This window comes from Brienomyrus brachyistius, chromosome 13, assembly GCF_023856365.1.
Source record: "Brienomyrus brachyistius isolate T26 chromosome 13, BBRACH_0.4, whole genome shotgun sequence".
Taxonomy (NCBI): Eukaryota; Metazoa; Chordata; class Actinopteri; order Osteoglossiformes; family Mormyridae; genus Brienomyrus; species Brienomyrus brachyistius.
Genome location: NC_064545.1, coordinates 1873223 through 1890554, shown reverse-complemented (window position 1 = coordinate 1890554; position 17332 = coordinate 1873223). Strand labels below are relative to the sequence as shown.

At 42.4% G+C, this 17332-nt stretch overlaps 1 protein-coding gene across 2 annotated transcripts in view; it reads left to right on the top strand.

The window, feature by feature from the left end:
* The window catches only part of LOC125706243 (zinc finger homeobox protein 3-like), a 125356-nt gene extending 110825 nt beyond the window's left edge, over positions 1 to 14531 (top strand). For both annotated transcript variants that reach the window (XM_048972831.1, XM_048972830.1), the window contains 3 exons: positions 1847 to 1970; positions 2231 to 7690; positions 8266 to 14531. In XM_048972831.1, the coding sequence (XP_048828788.1) occupies positions 1847 to 1970; positions 2231 to 7690; positions 8266 to 9977 (7296 nt within the window). In that variant the 3' untranslated portion in view covers positions 9978 to 14531. The remainder of the gene's footprint in view (positions 1 to 1846; positions 1971 to 2230; positions 7691 to 8265) is intronic.
* The last annotated feature ends 2801 nt before the right edge of the window (positions 14532 to 17332 follow it).

Genomic DNA, 17332 nt, shown 5'->3' with positions numbered 1-17332 from the left:
ATGGTTCCTCTGTTTCCTCCTGAGAAACTTGTATGATTTTCTTAATTTCACCCTCCAGCTGATCTTTAAAAGGAGCTTTTGCTGTGTTTTTCCTCACGTTAACTGGGTAAGAGAAATGGAGGCCATCTTATGCTCAATTTTGGTCAGTGCAAGAAAGGGTAACTTCATGACTAATCTCACAAGGACAAGTGTCGCTGCTTGTGTGCCGATCAGCCAGAAATCAAATGGCAAACGCATTAAGATGAAACACCGCAGTACTTTTTCTTTATGGAGCTAATGCAACCAAGCTTTGCCAAATAGCAAGAGAGAAGCAGTTAATACAATGTGCAGTCAAACCAGCACCTTTTTTATTCCAAGTGGAAATAAATTGCAAGGTGCACTCTCCCTCCTCGTGTGTCTTGCTGTGAGCCTAATGAATTCTGAAAATGGGTGACTTTTATTTCTTGCAGACTACACGTAAAGATGTACTTTTGACTCCCCTCGCTCACTTGCTCTGTTTCTCTCTCACCCTATCTCTCTCTCTCTCTCTCTCTCCACCGCTTGCTCACTCAATCCTTCCATCTCTCGTTTCCCATTTTCTGTCTGTCTGAGATGGGGGCAATGAAAATAATTGTGCTTCATTAATTCGAGTCTAGCTAGATGATAGCCATTTTGAACTATGTTTGCCAATTAAGTGGTCTAAATTAAATGTGACCTTGGGGTACGCTTGACGCTTGCCTCACTGCTTAATGAAGCGGTTGTCTAGAAACAGTCTACTTTGTGATGTAAATCACTGACATTTTGGCTTTTGTCTCACTTTGTGCCAGTTGCATGTATTTCTCCTTTTTCGGTAGCAGTAGAATGAAATGGGGGAAAATGGAGAAAAATTATTAGATTTCCTTCCCATCCACATGTGCTATAATTACACAATTAGACAAATCACATCTTGACTGTTCCACTGAACACTCACATTCTGAAAAATGGTATTACTGCAATAAATGGTTTCTGCCCTAAGAGAAGAGAAAGCCGTGTGTCAGAGGCTGTGTACTGTCAGTATGGTCACAGGTCTGTGTGTGGTCAGTACTGTTGCATGTCTGTGTTGGGATTGTATAGTGAGATCTTATCTTAACCATGCAGTGAGCAAGGGAATGATGAAAACCAAGCTCACAACACAAATCAGGATGTTATGTTCATAAATATACAGGCACCTCCCCCAACCCCAATGGTCATAACCAGGATAAGCAGTTAAAAGATGGATGCTGTATGGACTGATGATTCATGAGAAACAGATATTTTTCTATTGATTTCTTTATTTATTAGGATTTGCTTATTTACTGACAAATATTTTTGAAATTGTTATGCTGAACAATTATTTTGCTATGGTATTTTACTTGGAGATGTATAAGAGAGAGACATTGATTTTGTTTCTGCTAGCAACGCATCTCAAAAGAGAAGATCAGGGAATTGAAATTCAGGGCAGGGACTGAGCTGATTGTTCTGGTGTGGGGAGGGGGAACGGGTAATAGACTAAAACCAATTCTTCCAGTCAGGATCACTGATTGTTATGGACATTGATTCTGGTATATTTCTAATCTTTTTTATAGTAGTTTCCTTTAATGATTTCAGTTAATATGTGTATCATAAATAATAAAATCATAGGTAAATCCTGGAATTTGTGTCTATAGAAGCTTCCTTTCTGATTACTGGTATATATAGAGTTGATTTACCGATAATCACAATGTAGGAGATCGACCCGCTCCAGAATACCTGTAAAGTGTCTTTGTTATGAACCGGCACTATACCTTGTCTAACTGTGTTCTTAATGCTGGGATGGTAAATGACAAATGTGTCATGTTTGATTTTCCAGGTGACACCATCTGAGGTGCTGCCAGAAAGTATGCTAATGCCAGTTCCAGGCCCAGAGAGAGATGGACAAACCGCCTCGCAGAATATAAGCAACTCTGGTTTGGAGGACATAAAGAAACAGACAGGTTTGTTTCCACAGCCGAATTTGTCAGTGTCAAATTTACCAATTATTTGTAAAATAGCTCAGCAACTTCTTGACCTGACAGATCAACATAGATAGACTTCTTACATTTTCTGGCTATTAATTAGTTTCTCCTGCCACATTCTCTAAGAAAATGCTACGATATGTGAATTTATGACCTCCAATCTGAAACAAAATGTCATTAGTAGGTTTTGCATTCTGTTGTTCAAGTGAAATTAATAGGTATCCGTTTTTGGTCTTTAGCAGAAGCATTGGAGGCAGAGTCTGAGAAACGGCACCTACAGCTGACAGACATAGCTGAGGCCCACAAATCAACTTTGGAAGAACAGTCAACAAAGGAAGATACTGCTGGTTTCTTATGCTGGAAAAAAGGCTGTAGCCAGGTCTTCAAGTCATCCAGCGCCCTCCAGGTGCACTTTGGTGAAGTTCACAACAAGAGGCCGCAGTTACCAGTTTCAGAACGACATGTGTACAAATACCGTTGCAACCAGTGCAGCTTGGCCTTCAAAACTGTGGAGAAGCTGCAGCTGCATTCGCAGTACCATGTCATCCGGGCTGCCACCATGTGCTCTCTTTGCCAGCGCAGTTTCAGGACCTTGCAGGCCTTGAAGAAGCACCTGGAAACTAGTCACTTGGAGCTAAGTGATGCTGACATACAGCAGCTCTACGGAGGTTTACTGATGAATGGAGATCTCATGGTCATTGGAGATATGTCACTGGGGGAGGACCAGGGAGCTCTAGGGGAGGATGACAAAGAAGGAGAGGAAAGTGAACCAGATGAAAAGCAAAGCCCAACTGGCAGTGATTCTGGCTCAATCCAAGAAGATGCCGGATCAGAACCTAAACGTGCCTTGCCGTTCAGGAAAGGCCCAAATTTTACCATGGAGAAATTCCTGGATCCATCCCGGCCATTTAAATGCACAGTTTGTAAGGAGTCCTTTACTCAAAAGAATATACTTCTGGTCCATTATAACTCTGTCTCACACCTGCACAAGGTAAAACGCGCCTTGCAGGAGTCCAGTGCTGGCCAGACTGAGCTCACCAATAGTCCAGACAACAAACCTTTTAAGTGTAGCACATGCAATGTGGCTTACAGCCAGAGTTCCACTCTGGAGATTCACATGCGTTCTGTCCTTCATCAGACAAAAGCCCGTGCAGCCAAACTTGAGGCAGCTGGTGGCAGCAGTTGTTCAGTTAGTTCCGTGAGTGGTAATGGGTCAGGATCTTCAATTGGCATTTCAAATTCCAATCCCAACTCAACTGCAACCTCAACAGCCACAAGCAGCAACAGTAGTTCCACCTCCGGTGTTCAAACTGTGCAAAGCATTCTCAGTGGAAATCACATGAACCAGACACACAGCACTGAAAGCCCTGGAAATGCCTCGGTTCCTTCTAACCCCCGTCCTCCTGAAAACTCCGATAGCAAAAAAAAGAAATTTGCAGATATGCTATCTTCAAGGGGACAACAACAGCACTTGCAGCACCAACAGCTCGCCCAGGCACAGGCTCAGGCCCAGCTCCAGCAAGAGCTCCAACAACAAGCTGCTCTTATTCAGTCTCAGCTTTTCAACCCAGCACTTCTGCAGCACTTCCCCATGGCGACAGAGGCCCTTCTTCCATTACAACAGCAGCAGCTTCTATTTCCTTTCTACATCCCTGGAGCGGAGTTCCAGCTAAATCCAGAGATGAATCTCAACAGTTCTGCACTTAGTCTTGCCAGTGCATCTGCTAATTCTCTACTGGAGGACCTGAAGAATTCTGCTCAGCAGGTGCAACAGAGTTGCTTGCAGCAGCAGCTTATGCACCACCATCTCCAACAGCAGCACCAACCCCAGGTTCATTCACAGGCTACGAGCCAAATGGCTTTGCTTCAGCAGAATGCATCACTTCTTCACCAAAGTGAGAAGAAACCTAAGTCATTTCTTGAGAAAGATTGTGATGGTCAGAAGGAGAAAGAACTGAATGAAAAAGGGGAGGATCACTCCTCTAAGGATAGCCATGAGAATACAAAATCAAAAGACAAGAAAGATCAGGCCATGGTGAGTGGGAACCCTGATCCTAACTTTCTTCCACCTAGAATTGCATCAGATGCTCGTGGAAATGCTACCAAGGCCTTATTGGAGAACTTTGGGTTTGAGCTGGTGATCCAGTATAATGAAAATAAGCAGAAAGTACAAAAGAAATCATCAGGATCTGGGCATGTTGGGTGCAATGGGCCAATAGGAGTCACTAGAGTAGTGGATCCAGTTGAGGGACTTGAAAAGCTTGAATGTGAAGCCTGTGGCAAACTCTTTTCAAACATCTTGATTCTTAAGAGCCACCAAGAGCACATACATCAAGCATTTTTCCCATTTCACTCACTGGAAAGATTTGCAAAAGAATACAGAGATCAGTATGACAAGTTATATCCTCTGAGACCACAAACACCTGAGGCTGTCCCACCACCTGCTCCACCACCTTTGCCTCCACCTCCTCCACCCCCACCTCAGCGTGCTTCAACTCCAAATATTCCAGTCTCAGCACCTTCTCTTACACCTCCTGCAATTCCGGCTCCACAGCCCCCAGTTTCAATGACTCAGATCCCTATGCCCATGGACCTGCCCATCTTTCCTCCTATTATGATGCAGTCTATGTCTCTCCAGTCTATTCCTACACAAGTTCCTGCTCATCTGCCTTCTGTGGAACCTAGTTTAGCTTCTGATCTGGCACAGCTGTACCAGCAGCAGCTCACCCCAGCTATGCTACAGCAACAACAGCAGAACAAAAGACCACGGACACGCATTACAGATGATCAGTTGAGGGTCTTGCGGCAGTACTTTGACATAAACAACTCTCCAAATGAAGATCAGGTTAAAGAGATGGCAGATAAGTCTGGTCTCCCTCAAAAGGTTATTAAGCACTGGTTTCGCAACACACTTTTCAAGGAGCGCCAACGCAACAAGGATTCACCGTATAACTTCAATAATCCACCCATTACCACACTGGAGGATACCAAAGTTGATTCCAAGCCACCGTCCCCTGAACCACAGAGATATGACTACTATGGAAGCAAGCGATCTTCAAGAACAAGGTTTACTGATTATCAACTAAGGGTGCTACAAGATTTTTTTGACACAAATGCCTACCCAAAAGATGATGAATTTGAGCAGCTCTCCAACCTGCTGAATTTGCCTACTCGAGTTATTGTTGTATGGTTCCAAAATGCTCGTCAGAAAGCTCGTAAAAACTATGAGAACCAGGGAGAGGGAGCCAAAGAGGGGGAGCGACGGGAGCTGTCTAATGACCGGTATATCCGCACTACAAACCTAAACTACCAGTGCAAGAAGTGCAGTCTGGTCTTCCAGCGCATATTTGATCTCATCAAACATCAGAAGAAGTTATGTTACAAAGACGAAGATGATGAAGGACTATATGACAGCCAGAATGAGGATTCTGTGGATTTTTCAAATGAATGCTACACCTTAGCTGGGCCCTCCTCTTCTAGCCTCTGCCCCTTTTCTTCTTCTACAGCATTTTCCCATAATACATCTTCTGAAAAAGATGAAGCCTCACCCAGTCATGTATCACACTCTTTTGGGGAGAAGTCTAAACAGTCAGGTGACACCTCAGAGCCCCGAGACGACCAGAGGCCTATAAAGCAGGAAAGTCTGCAGCAACCGCAGTCTGAAACACAGCTACAAAGGCTTCCGCGGGACGAGCAGACACAGGCATCCCCAAAGACTCAAACACTTCTGTCTCCCACATCCCAGCAAAAACAGCAGACTAGTCCATCTGTATCCCAGACTAGTCCGGCCCCTTTGCAAAGCTCTCACATGATTCTTAACCCAGTCCTGCCCTCCGCCTCACAACAGCAACCCCAGCAACTAACTCAGCAAATTGTCCCTTACCATTGTGAGCAGTGCAAGCTTGGTTTCCCCTCATTTGATCATTGGCAGGAGCACCAGCAGCTTCACTTCCTGACAGTGCAGAATCAGTTCATTCATCCCCAGTTCTTGGATCGTACCATGGACATGCCCTTTATGTTATTTGACCCCAGTAATCCCCTGTTAGCTAGCCAGCTTTTTTCTGGAGCTATGCCACAGATATCTGCAAGTTCTACGAATTCACCCACAACACCACCCTCAACTTTGAATTCCCTGAAGAGGAAACTGGAGGAGAAACCAGGCATCAGTCCTGCGGAGAATGACAGTGCAAATAGTGGAGAAGAGCCACAGAGAGATAAGCGACTCAGAACAACCATCACTCCAGAGCAGCTTGAGATTCTTTATCAAAAATACTTACTGGACTCCAACCCAACTCGCAAGATGTTGGACCATATTGCCCATGAAGTTGGCCTCAAGAAAAGGGTTGTCCAAGTGTGGTTCCAGAACACTAGAGCCAGGGAGAGGAAAGGACAGTTTCGGGCTGTGGGGCCTGCACAAGCACATCGTCGCTGTCCCTTTTGTCGTGCTCTGTTCAAAGCTAAAACAGCCCTTGAGGCCCATATTAGATCACGCCATTGGCATGAAGCTAAGCGTGCTGGTTACAGTCTGGCTTTGGCTAGCATGCTCCCCGATCAAGAAGGGAAATTGGATCCTCTTGACATATCCAGCTTTTCACAGCATATTTCCTCGAATAATGATGGACATTGTTCATTATCACCAGTCAGCAAAAGCATGGATTTATCACCACATGCCCTGCTCAGTCCTGGGGCAATCAAGGTAGAGGGAATAGAAGACTTTGAAAGCCCAACTATGTCCTCTGTCAATTTAACTTTTGATCAGAACAAACTGGACAATGATGACTGTTCATCAGTGAACACAGCAATCACTGACACAACCACCGGTGATGAGGCTATTGCTGACAATGATAGTTCAGATGCCAAGCATGGTCACTGCAGCAATGACTTCCTATCTAAATCTGGGGGTGCAGTGCCCTCCCTTGAGAATGATGACCAGATGTCTTCTGAGTTAGTGAGCCCTGCAACAAGTTCTTACGCTAAGGACTTTGAAAATGAGACCATAGTGGACTATAGTGAGACTTCAAGTTTGGCAGATCCTTGCTCACCAAGTCCGGGAGCGTCTGGAAGCAGGAGTATTGACAGTGGAGATCGGCCGGGCCAAAAGCGCTTCCGTACCCAAATGACTAATCTCCAGCTGAAGTTGCTCAAGTCTTGTTTTAACGATTACAGAACCCCCACTATGCTGGAGTGTGAGGTACTTGGCAATGATATTGGACTTCCAAAGAGAGTGGTTCAGGTCTGGTTCCAGAATGCCCGTGCTAAGGAAAAGAAAGCCAAGCTCAGTATGGCTAAGCACTTTGGAATCAACCAGACAGCTTATGAGGGACCCAAAACAGAATGCACTCTGTGTGGTGTGAAGTACAGTGCTCGGACCTCGGTTCGGGACCACATCTTTTCTCAACAGCACATTTCTAAGGTGAAAGAAACTATTGGGAACCAACTAGATAAGGAAAAGGAGTACTTTGACCCTGCAACTGTTCGCCAGTTGATGGCTCAGCAGGAAATTGATCGCATTAAGAAAGCTAACGAAGTCCTAGGACTGGCACAGCAGCAAGCCATGCAACAGCCAGGGATGTTTGACAACCCTGCTCTGCAGGCACTGAACCTTTCGTCCGCCTACCCCACCCTACAGGGCATCCCACCTGTCCTGCTGCCAGGGGTAGGCAACCCTTCTTTACCAGGGTTTACGTCATCAAACACAGGTATGTCATCTTACATCATGGCAGCAAGAGCAGATGGATAAGAAAATCTGCTTGTGATGTGTTCCAGTATATACTTAAATATATTTTATGTCTTTTATCATGTACATACCACTGTAATTTCCATTTAAAGTGCTAGATTGCTGGATAATAAAAGAATACAGATGCTCCTTGCTTTATGATGGTGTGGCCTACGATATTTCGACTTTATTATGGTGCGATAGTCATCCACGCTCAGTCATCAGAACAAGCTTTTAATTTCGATCTGTTCCTGGGCTAGCAATATGCTGTACAGTACTTTCTACTGGTGCCAGCCGATGGCAGCATATACGCAGCCACACTCCAGTCCCTGTAGCATTAGCATAAACATCTCATACAGTGTTTAGCAACATATCATATAGTTACTTGTTCATTTATCATATCATATTCGGCTTACGATATTTTCAACTTCCGATGGATTAACTGCAAAATAACCCCATCTTAACTTGAGAAGCATCTGTATAATAAATAATTTATTCAAAGAAGTACAGACTGATCTGTAAATAATCATTTATATTTTGCCTCATTTTGCCTTTCAGCTTTAACACCTCCAAAGCCACCAAATCTAAATATGCCTGGTAGCAGTGTCCCCTCTCTTAGCCTTCCCACATCTGGATTGCCCAACAAGCCACCCACCTCTTCATCCTTAGCTTCACCCAGCCTAGTGCAAACAAGCAACTCCACTTCACAGTCTACCCCCACCACTACCTCCACAGCAATGCAGTTAGGCCCACGGCCTGAAGCCCCTAGCCCCGAGAGGCTAAGGGAGAAAGAGAAGCCCAAGGATAAGTCAGAGAAACTGTCCACTCCATCCTCAACTGGGGTCACGTCAGCACCCTCCACCTCTGCTGCCAATTCCAAGAAAGATAAGGCAGATACTGCTGTTCTTGCCACCTCTATGCTAACACCTGGCATGGAGTATGTAGTCGACCCAGCCCAGCTTCAGGCCCTGCAGGCTGCCCTTGGCTCAGACCCCACAGCTTTATTAACCAGTCAGTTTCTGCCCTATTTCATGCCTGGCTTTTCTCCGTACTACAGTCCGCAGATCCCCGGGGCTCTCCAGGGAGGCTACCTGCAGCCAATGTACAGTATGGAGAGCCTGTTTCCCTACAACCCAGCTTTGTCTCAAGCTTTAATGGGGCTATCCCCAGGATCCCTGCTCCAGCATTACCAGCAATATCAGCAAAGCCTGCAGGAGGCGCTACAGCAGCAGCAGCAACGCCAACTTCAGCAGCAACAGAAGCAGCAGCAGCAGCAGCAAGTCCAGCTTCCCAAAGCGAGCCAAACCCCGACTTCCCATCAACCCCCAGGCACTCCAGACCGCAAAGAATCTGCCAAAAATGGAGTGAAAGGTGAGGAGCAGAAAGGCATTCCATCCAGTGAGGCCTCCTCTTCCTCTCACAAGAACCTCTTGTCTGAGCAGCGAAAAGTGAACAGCAAAGGTGTGGATCCTTTTCTTGAGCAGTACATCGTCCCCAAGGTGCCGTGCCGGTTGGCGTGCCGTAAGTGTCAAGCTGTCTTTACCAAGGAGGAGGTGGCCATTGGCCATCTGAAATCCATTTGCTTTTTTGGTCAGTCTGTGTCAAATCCGCAAGAGCTGCTACTTCGGGTTCCCAGTGGCGGGAATGCAGGGGATGGCAGTCTGTATGACTGTTTAGTCTGCAACACCACCTTGGATGGGGACAAAGCGCTAAGTCAACACCTAGAGTCAGCCTTGCACAAACACAGAACAATCAAGCGAACAGCCCGAAATGCCAAAGAGCACGCTATTAGTCTATTACCTCACTCTTCAGCCTGCTTCCTCGATCCTGACACCGCATCTACCTCGCAGTCTGCCACCCTCTCTAACAACAGCCCCTCTCCCCTGCCAGTGACATCAGCTACCATGCCATCCTCCTCTATGTCTTCATCCTCATGTCCTTCCTCCACTACAGCCGCCTCCCCACACACTGCTGCTGGCAAACCTTGGGCCCAGGCGCCTTCCTCCAGAGCTTTAGCTGGAAAGCCCAATTCCGCATCCTCTTTGAATGCTTCTCCGTTTCCTCCAGGCTCCTCACCGTCAACGGTTACCTCAAGTTCATTGAGCACCTCAGGGGTTCAGACCTCGATACCAACAGACGTCTTTACTGATGAATCTGACTCTGAGAGTAGTCAGAGGTCAGCAGGCAGGATGGGCCACCTGGCTGAAGACGCCCAGCAGGCCAGCTGTCTCAAAGACAATAGTTGTAATTCTAATCTTGCTAGTGTATGAGCAGACCCCCCTTCAGATTGTAAACAAGCTTTCAGCAATGGACAATGTTTAAGAAAAAACAAACATGTTACAAAAATACAAAACAGTTTTGGAGGACAAGAAGTGTAAAGACTAACTGCAATTCCAAAGCTTGTAACCAAAAATTAAATGTTAGTGGATTGTTTTCCCATATTAATATGCTGGTATTCGTTTATTTCAACTGAAATATATATGTATATATAATGAAGAAAGTTTACTACGGTTGAGTTCTGAATGCGGATAATGGGATTCTGTACAGCAATGGACTGCCTCAAATGTTGAAATAGCCCCTTCTTCTGTTCTGCAAATGATGAGTTAAGAAGTCACCCTGTATTAGCTGCAGGACGGTAACAAACAGCCAGTATGTACTGTATGGGAGAATAATCTTACAGTTTCTTGCTATATAAGTGTTCAAATACCAATGGCTTGCTAAAATTAATAATGTAATGTCTGTTTTATTCTCAGGTCAACAGATCACAACTTTTTTTTTTTTTTTTTTTTTTTTTTTTTTACAGAAAATTCTTTTATACTTACGTTCCTAACAGAAAAATGTTTGTTTTATTGCACCATTAATTTATGAGACAGAAAGTATTATGATTTGTAACAATAATATTCGACATCATCTGCCAACTCAAAATTATCTACTGAACAAAGTGTCTCAACGGATGAAATTAGTGCTCCCGTCAAAAAAGCATTGCATACTTGATGGGTGTGTGTGTGTATGGGTGTGTGTGTGTGTGTATGGCGGGGGGTGGGGGGGGGGTAATTAAAAAAAAATTCTGTATTTATGATAGCTATGAAAATTTTTGGTGGTAGATTGTTGCATTGGAAATGATCTTAAACAGTAATGATAGACTGGAAAAAATCCTTGTGTACCTTTTGTATTGTCCACTGTAAAGGACCTTCATTTGATGTTGTCCTGGTCATTGCAAGAGCGGTGACTGATGCTGAAGTATACCTTATTTCTGTCTTTTGTGCTTGTCCCTTGGATTCCTGGATTTCATCTGCCCAACTGCCACCTCTTCACCTGATGTTTGGTGGTGTGGTGTTTTTGTTTTGCTTTGTTTTTTTGTCAATCATATTGCTGACACAAAATGGAGAATACTTCTGGGTTTGTTGAAAAGGTGTTCATTATCCGTGCTACATTTGTGCAACTTAATGCCGTCCGTTCCTTCCTCTCCATCCCCCTTTACTCCTCGCGTTTGTAGATTTCAGAGTGAGTCGCGACTTCTCTTATACTACAAACCAGATTTTTCCTTCTTTGTGTGGTGTGGCTGCAGTCTGTTTCTGGTTTATTCTCTTTTGAGCTTGACATAGATGAGAAATTAAAGAATAATAATACTATTAATAATTCTCACGCTTTAAAACAAAATGGAAATCCAAAGACAAAATACTTTCACCATTGGTGCATAGAGGTGAGCAAAGCTTCTTTATTCTTTAGAATTTGTGGCTGTTTTAACACAATGGTTTTAAAATAAAGGAGTATGAGTCAGAGCTGTTTTTTGCTTCTTTGCAAGAAGACAGGTGGCTTTAAACAAACATGAAAACCAAAAACCTAAAGGACTCCTGTCCTTCTATTGTGGAGTAGCACCATGACAGAGCCATTGCAGTTTGTAAGATAGACAAAGCTCTTTGTTTAACTTGTCACACACAAAAAAATATTTTTTTTAAGAAAAATGTATAAGGTCTGGTCTTTGAGGACAGTTTTGCTGCTAATGTAGTTTTGGGGGGAAATACTTAGATGCATGCTCCTTTTGCTTTTTGGCTAAGCTTTAACAAACACAGACACAATAAACCCATTTTCTCCTACTCTCCTGTAACTTCTTTCATCTTGTTGTAAAAAACGGAACTTTGAAGACTGTGAATATGTGTTCCAAAGGACAGTTTGGCAGTTTGTTTTTTTCCTTTGTTCTTTTTTTGGTTTTAAAGAATACCAACGTTGAAAGCCAATGATCTGTAATGTTTGTACAGAACAGTGCATTCCAAAATTCTGTGTTGGATCGTTTGTACATTTTTTATTTTATTTTTTTTTAAAGCAAGGACTGACTTTTTTTTGACAAAGCTAGCTGTTGTGTAAATGTGTATTCTATGGTTGCAAAGATAAAGAACCAATTCCCTCATGTGTAGCTCTGGTGTGGAGACTTACAATAAGAGAATCTCTAGAACCACGGAGGTTTATGTAACTTGAAAAAAAAGAAAATATTAAGTAATAATGACCACCAAAAATTCTGTACATAGCGCACATTGGGTACTGGATCTCTTTGTCATCTCACAGGTTTTGTCTCATGTTTCTTTTCTAAAGGAAGTAAGTGTTGTTTTACAGATAAATATAAGGGTAGTTGTTTCCCTGGAGAAATTCCAGGGGTCATTCCAAGGGTCAGCAGGGGCTAAGCGTTTATACCAAATCATGCACAACCTTTCAATAACAGATTCTAAGGGGGTATATTCATCCCAAAGCATTAAACTAAAGGAAAAGCAAGTTTGTTTGAGGTATGTCCATGCATTAATGTCCAAAGACGTCTGCACCTACCGACTGCAGTCCAAATTGTTATGCTTGATTAATACCCCAATATATTCCATCCTCCAGTAGAAAAGAGAGATTTGTTAAAAGGTATTCTAGGGAAGTTCTGCATAATTGGTTTTTGGCCACGTTTGACAGATATTGAGGCATTACACCAATGTGATTTAACATTTATATTTCCATCCACCACACACACTCATACACATATATATAGTTGGATTAATGCTTGACACTCCTCTTAAGTACCCCCAAAAGTATTGCTTTTATGTTATAATACTTTAATGAATTTTAATACTGTACAGTTTACTCTTGAATGCATTGCTTTAATTTAGTAATAATTCAGTTGATAAAAAGGGTCAGTTTTTCATTATTCACATTACTGTATGTTTTTTTTGTATATTTTTCTGCTTAATATAAATTAACATTTTAACTTGTGCTTTAAATTTTAACTTTATACTAAGACCTGGCCACTTTAATCTTTTTGTTTGTGTTTATTGAAATTGTTGGACCTTTGTTTCAAAACTATTTTATATTTGGGTCTCTGTGTTGCATCAGATTAATCCAGCATGGTGTGTGTGTGTGTGTGCGTGCGTGTGTGCGTGTGTGCGTGTGTGTGTGTGTGTGTGTGTGTGTGTGTGTGATTTGTTAAAAACCAGCATCAGTCTACGTTTTTGTTTTGACACTCAATGTACTGAACTGTAAAGCTGGAAATGAAAATAAAATTAATGATAATGATAAAGGTGAGGAGATCTGTATTACAGCACTGAGGAGTTTTTGCTTTGATTAAATTTATGAATGTGGCCAAAGCATTATGCAGTTCCTTTTCTTTTTCTTTTCTTTTTTTAAATAATGGTCCCCCCCATAATTGTGTATCCTATTATGGAACAAAAGACAACAGCTGATACCTTTTCAAAGAGCTGTCAGCTGATATTGGCATGCTTGAGGATCATGGAAATTTTACAAAAGAAATGAAAACAATGTATACAGGGTGTACAATGTATACTGGTATAGAGATGTCAATATTTAAAACAAGACATCCATTTTCAAATACAATTGTAAAAACTGAGAAACCCCTGGGAAAATTTTGGAAAATGTTGAAAGCTACTGGATGCTGCAGAATGGGCATGGATATGGGTTCTGCATGTACTAGTGGTTATGGTACTGGGTTGTTAATTAACTGATAACTCAGAAGGGAAAGACTCTGGAAAAAGCAGAAAAATTGGGAAGGTGGACTGGAGAGATGAACTATAACTGTGCCTGAAAGGTTCTGCATCCGTCCTGCATCCGTCCTGCATCCGCACTCCAAGCAGGAGTCCACACTGTGCTTGCCCCTTTACATTCGCAGATAGGGTCTCCCTGTAAGACAGCCAATGGCCAGCCTGCTCACAAAATCGGCAAGTTCATGCACACCTGCAGAAATGGCTCAGAAGGTGGGTGTCTAACCTACTCTCATCCTTTATGAAGCGGTTATTAAAAAGCAAGGCAACCAAAATGAGTAACCAAATGAACCTTCTGCTCCATGTCAGAGACGAACTGTCCGGGGAGCTCTGGGTTGTGCTACTACCACAAACTTTAAATGCAGTTTATTTTCTTTTTTCTTTTCGTTTTTGGTGTTCTTTCATTTGTTCTCCCGGCCTCGCAAAGATGGCATTCTGGCTTTGGTTAGCCCACCTGGGGGTAGAAATACAGCCTTGCAATGTACAAAAAAGAGCAAGTTAAACCAAAAATGTTGTTCTTGATGTCTTTTCTATACTGTAGTCTTGTTAGCTTTTTTGTTACTGTAATTATATGATACAAATTTCCAGACTGTACCAAATGACATGGAGACTGACGTACAAAAACCACGTGGAACTTCAGACTTTTAATGAAAATACTTTTGTCACAAAAGCCTCGTTGTCCTAGTTAAGTTGATTGTAGATGGTAATTGAATATACTACTTTGAAAATATTTCATCAAGTATGTTTCTTGCTCATTGTGATACATTAAAAATTTATGAGCAAAAAAAAAAAATCATTGTGTCCCAGGATATTTTTTTAATGTTTGGATGAGGTTACTGTTATAGATGTGTATAGTCTATATAGTATAATTAAAACTGTTAAGGAGAATGTTATATTATTGTGGTTTGTTTTGAGTGGAGAAAAGCTGTGTGTTAAAAAGTAGTAGGTAAATGGCAGGTTAGGAACATATTATTTATTATTAATTAAGATGCAGAGGCATAGGATCCTTGAGGGACATGTGCCCCCAATATTTAATTTAGCTTCATTAATCACCCCAATAAAACAGGCCATTATAGTTCAATTACTAAAATGCATCCCCCCCCCCATAATTTCATACTCTCATCTACATGGTTAAGAATAGCCATCATGCAGGTTGATCGATGGATCTATCTATCTGAATATTTCTCTATTTATGTATTTAGAATATTTGAGATCTGAGGTTAAGTGTGTGTATGTGGATTATGTTTATATCACATGGTGGGCACCCAATGTCCACCACAATGTAATAAAAACCTGTTAATTTGACATTGTGGGAACCATTTTTCAGGTCCCCACAAAGATCTGTGAATGCAGTCAAAAAACTAAAAAGACCAAAAGTCTCATATACAGTTTGGTTACTTATGGTTAAGGTTAGGTCTGGGTCGAGGTTGGGATTAGAGTTTTCTCCTTAGAAATGAATGGAGAGTCCCCACAAAGATATAATTTCAAACATGTGTGCGTGGTTTTCAGTCGTGTGCCTTGAGGACACAGCAACACACTAGTTGCCGTTATATCCCATATGTACTGTAATGCCAGCATGTCCTATAAAACTACTTCACATATTGTTGTCTGCGGACACATTTCTAAAATTCATCCACCAAACTTATTTCTCTGTATACAGCTAAGTTTAACAAAGGATTTACTTTATAAAAATGGATTCAACACATCAATTTTACCATTTAGCTTAACTGGTTATGTAAGGGTCATTGTGGTATGGAGGTGGGTAATCCTTCGACAACACAGTTACATACGGTTTTAGTGGCAGATTGCCCCGAAGAAGCAGGTATTTGGATTTTAGAAGGAAACCCGACCATCTGGGCAAGATAAAGTGGAAATTCATACCTGAAGCCACCTGAGGAATCAGGCTTTTATCGACGATTAGTAAGTACTGTGCCTTTTTAAATTCACATTCATCACGTACTAAAGTATCTCTGTGTACATGAGATTGAAAAATGTGCCAGAGTTCATTCTGCACAGAACAAAACAACAAAGCATTCCCGGAAAAAAAGGAAAACATCCCTTTCATTGGATGATGCTGCTATTCTTTCTGTGCTGAAGTCAGGAAGTCGACAGGTTTGATGAAGCATTCTGTGCTCATTGACATTTGACCTTTAGTCAGAGAATTTCTCATTTTTAAATTTGAATTGTTCTTATTCTATTAGAGAGAGAGAGAGAAAGAGAGTAAAGAAAATGTAACATCCCTGTGACCTGAGATGGGACAAATTTACTTTTTGTAATAATTTCCTTTCAAATTATGATATGATCAACTCTGTAAATTGAGTGAAAGATAATGACTCCAGATGACTTTTCCACATTTTATTTTTTCTTAGAAACGTTGAAAAGATTCAAAAGGATAAAATCAAAATCTTCATTAGCCTTTAGAACAGATTAGCAGTATAATTAATCTGTAGTTTAGGAAAGTAATTCTTTTTGACATTTGAGTGGGAGCATACGAAGATAGGAAGACGTTTGCTGGGGGAAAATGTTTATGGATCTAAAAATGTTTTTTTTTAGGCTTGAGGCAAATCCATGCCAAAGCAGATGCAAAGAAACGGTGGCTTTGTTCATCTTAGTGGAAGTGCTTCTCTTTCCCATGACCACAGTACAGGAAAAACTTTTGCTTTTGCACTGGGAAGCACATTGGACTAGATGCGGTGCCTCCCCCATTTTCTTCCTGCCGTAAATGGGGGCCACATGGATGTGAACGAGGAGGCAGATATGATGGGCACTCTGAGCCAATTAACACGCGAAGGCACATCCCACATGAATTAAGATCACCCTAATCGGATCAGAGGAGAACTCCAAGCCGCTTCCTACCCACTTTGTAGCAGATGGCACCCGAACTCAGGCTTTGCTTTGTGCCACCCAGGCCTAAGTCACGGGGTGTGAAATTGGTTTAGCCTCTGAGTGTGACGCTTGCCTTCAGCAAAGGGAGCTTGTCTCTTTAGCTTTGCTGGCCTGGAGGTGAGGGCCGTACCTTGGTGGTTATTGTCGCGGTGCCCTTGCTCGATCTGATAAGCTGCGCTCAGAGAGGGGCTCTTCAGAACCACACCTCCAGGCCTTAGATATCGCCTCCTCACACTCTCCTTGATCGCCACTCTCGCTGCCTCGCCTCCGTGTGTTAATGCTCTTCTAAAGGCTTTTCATATAAACTATTGCTTGTTTTTTTTCTTACCATTCTGGGCCACACTGACCAAGGCCCTCCTTCTGTCGCTCTGACCTCGTTTATACCGAAACGAATCAAATTAGCATCAGCTCCAAAGGGAACCCTGCCCCAATGGCTGTAACGTGACGATAAGTAAACGGAACAGCACTGAAATCATCTGTCAAGTTGCAGCAGCTGTCAACACATGCAGATGTAAACAAATCCTCCTGTTTTAAAGAACTGAGATTTACTGGTTACCACTGACAAACTCAGAAAGACAAATACTAAATAATGTCGATGGGGAGTGTTTACACTACAGCAGGTATATCACCATATCTAGACTATGCCCGAAAAGTCTGATTTACTCAACACTGTGACGGATAACAGTCTGTTACATTTGTTTTAACGTCTTGGA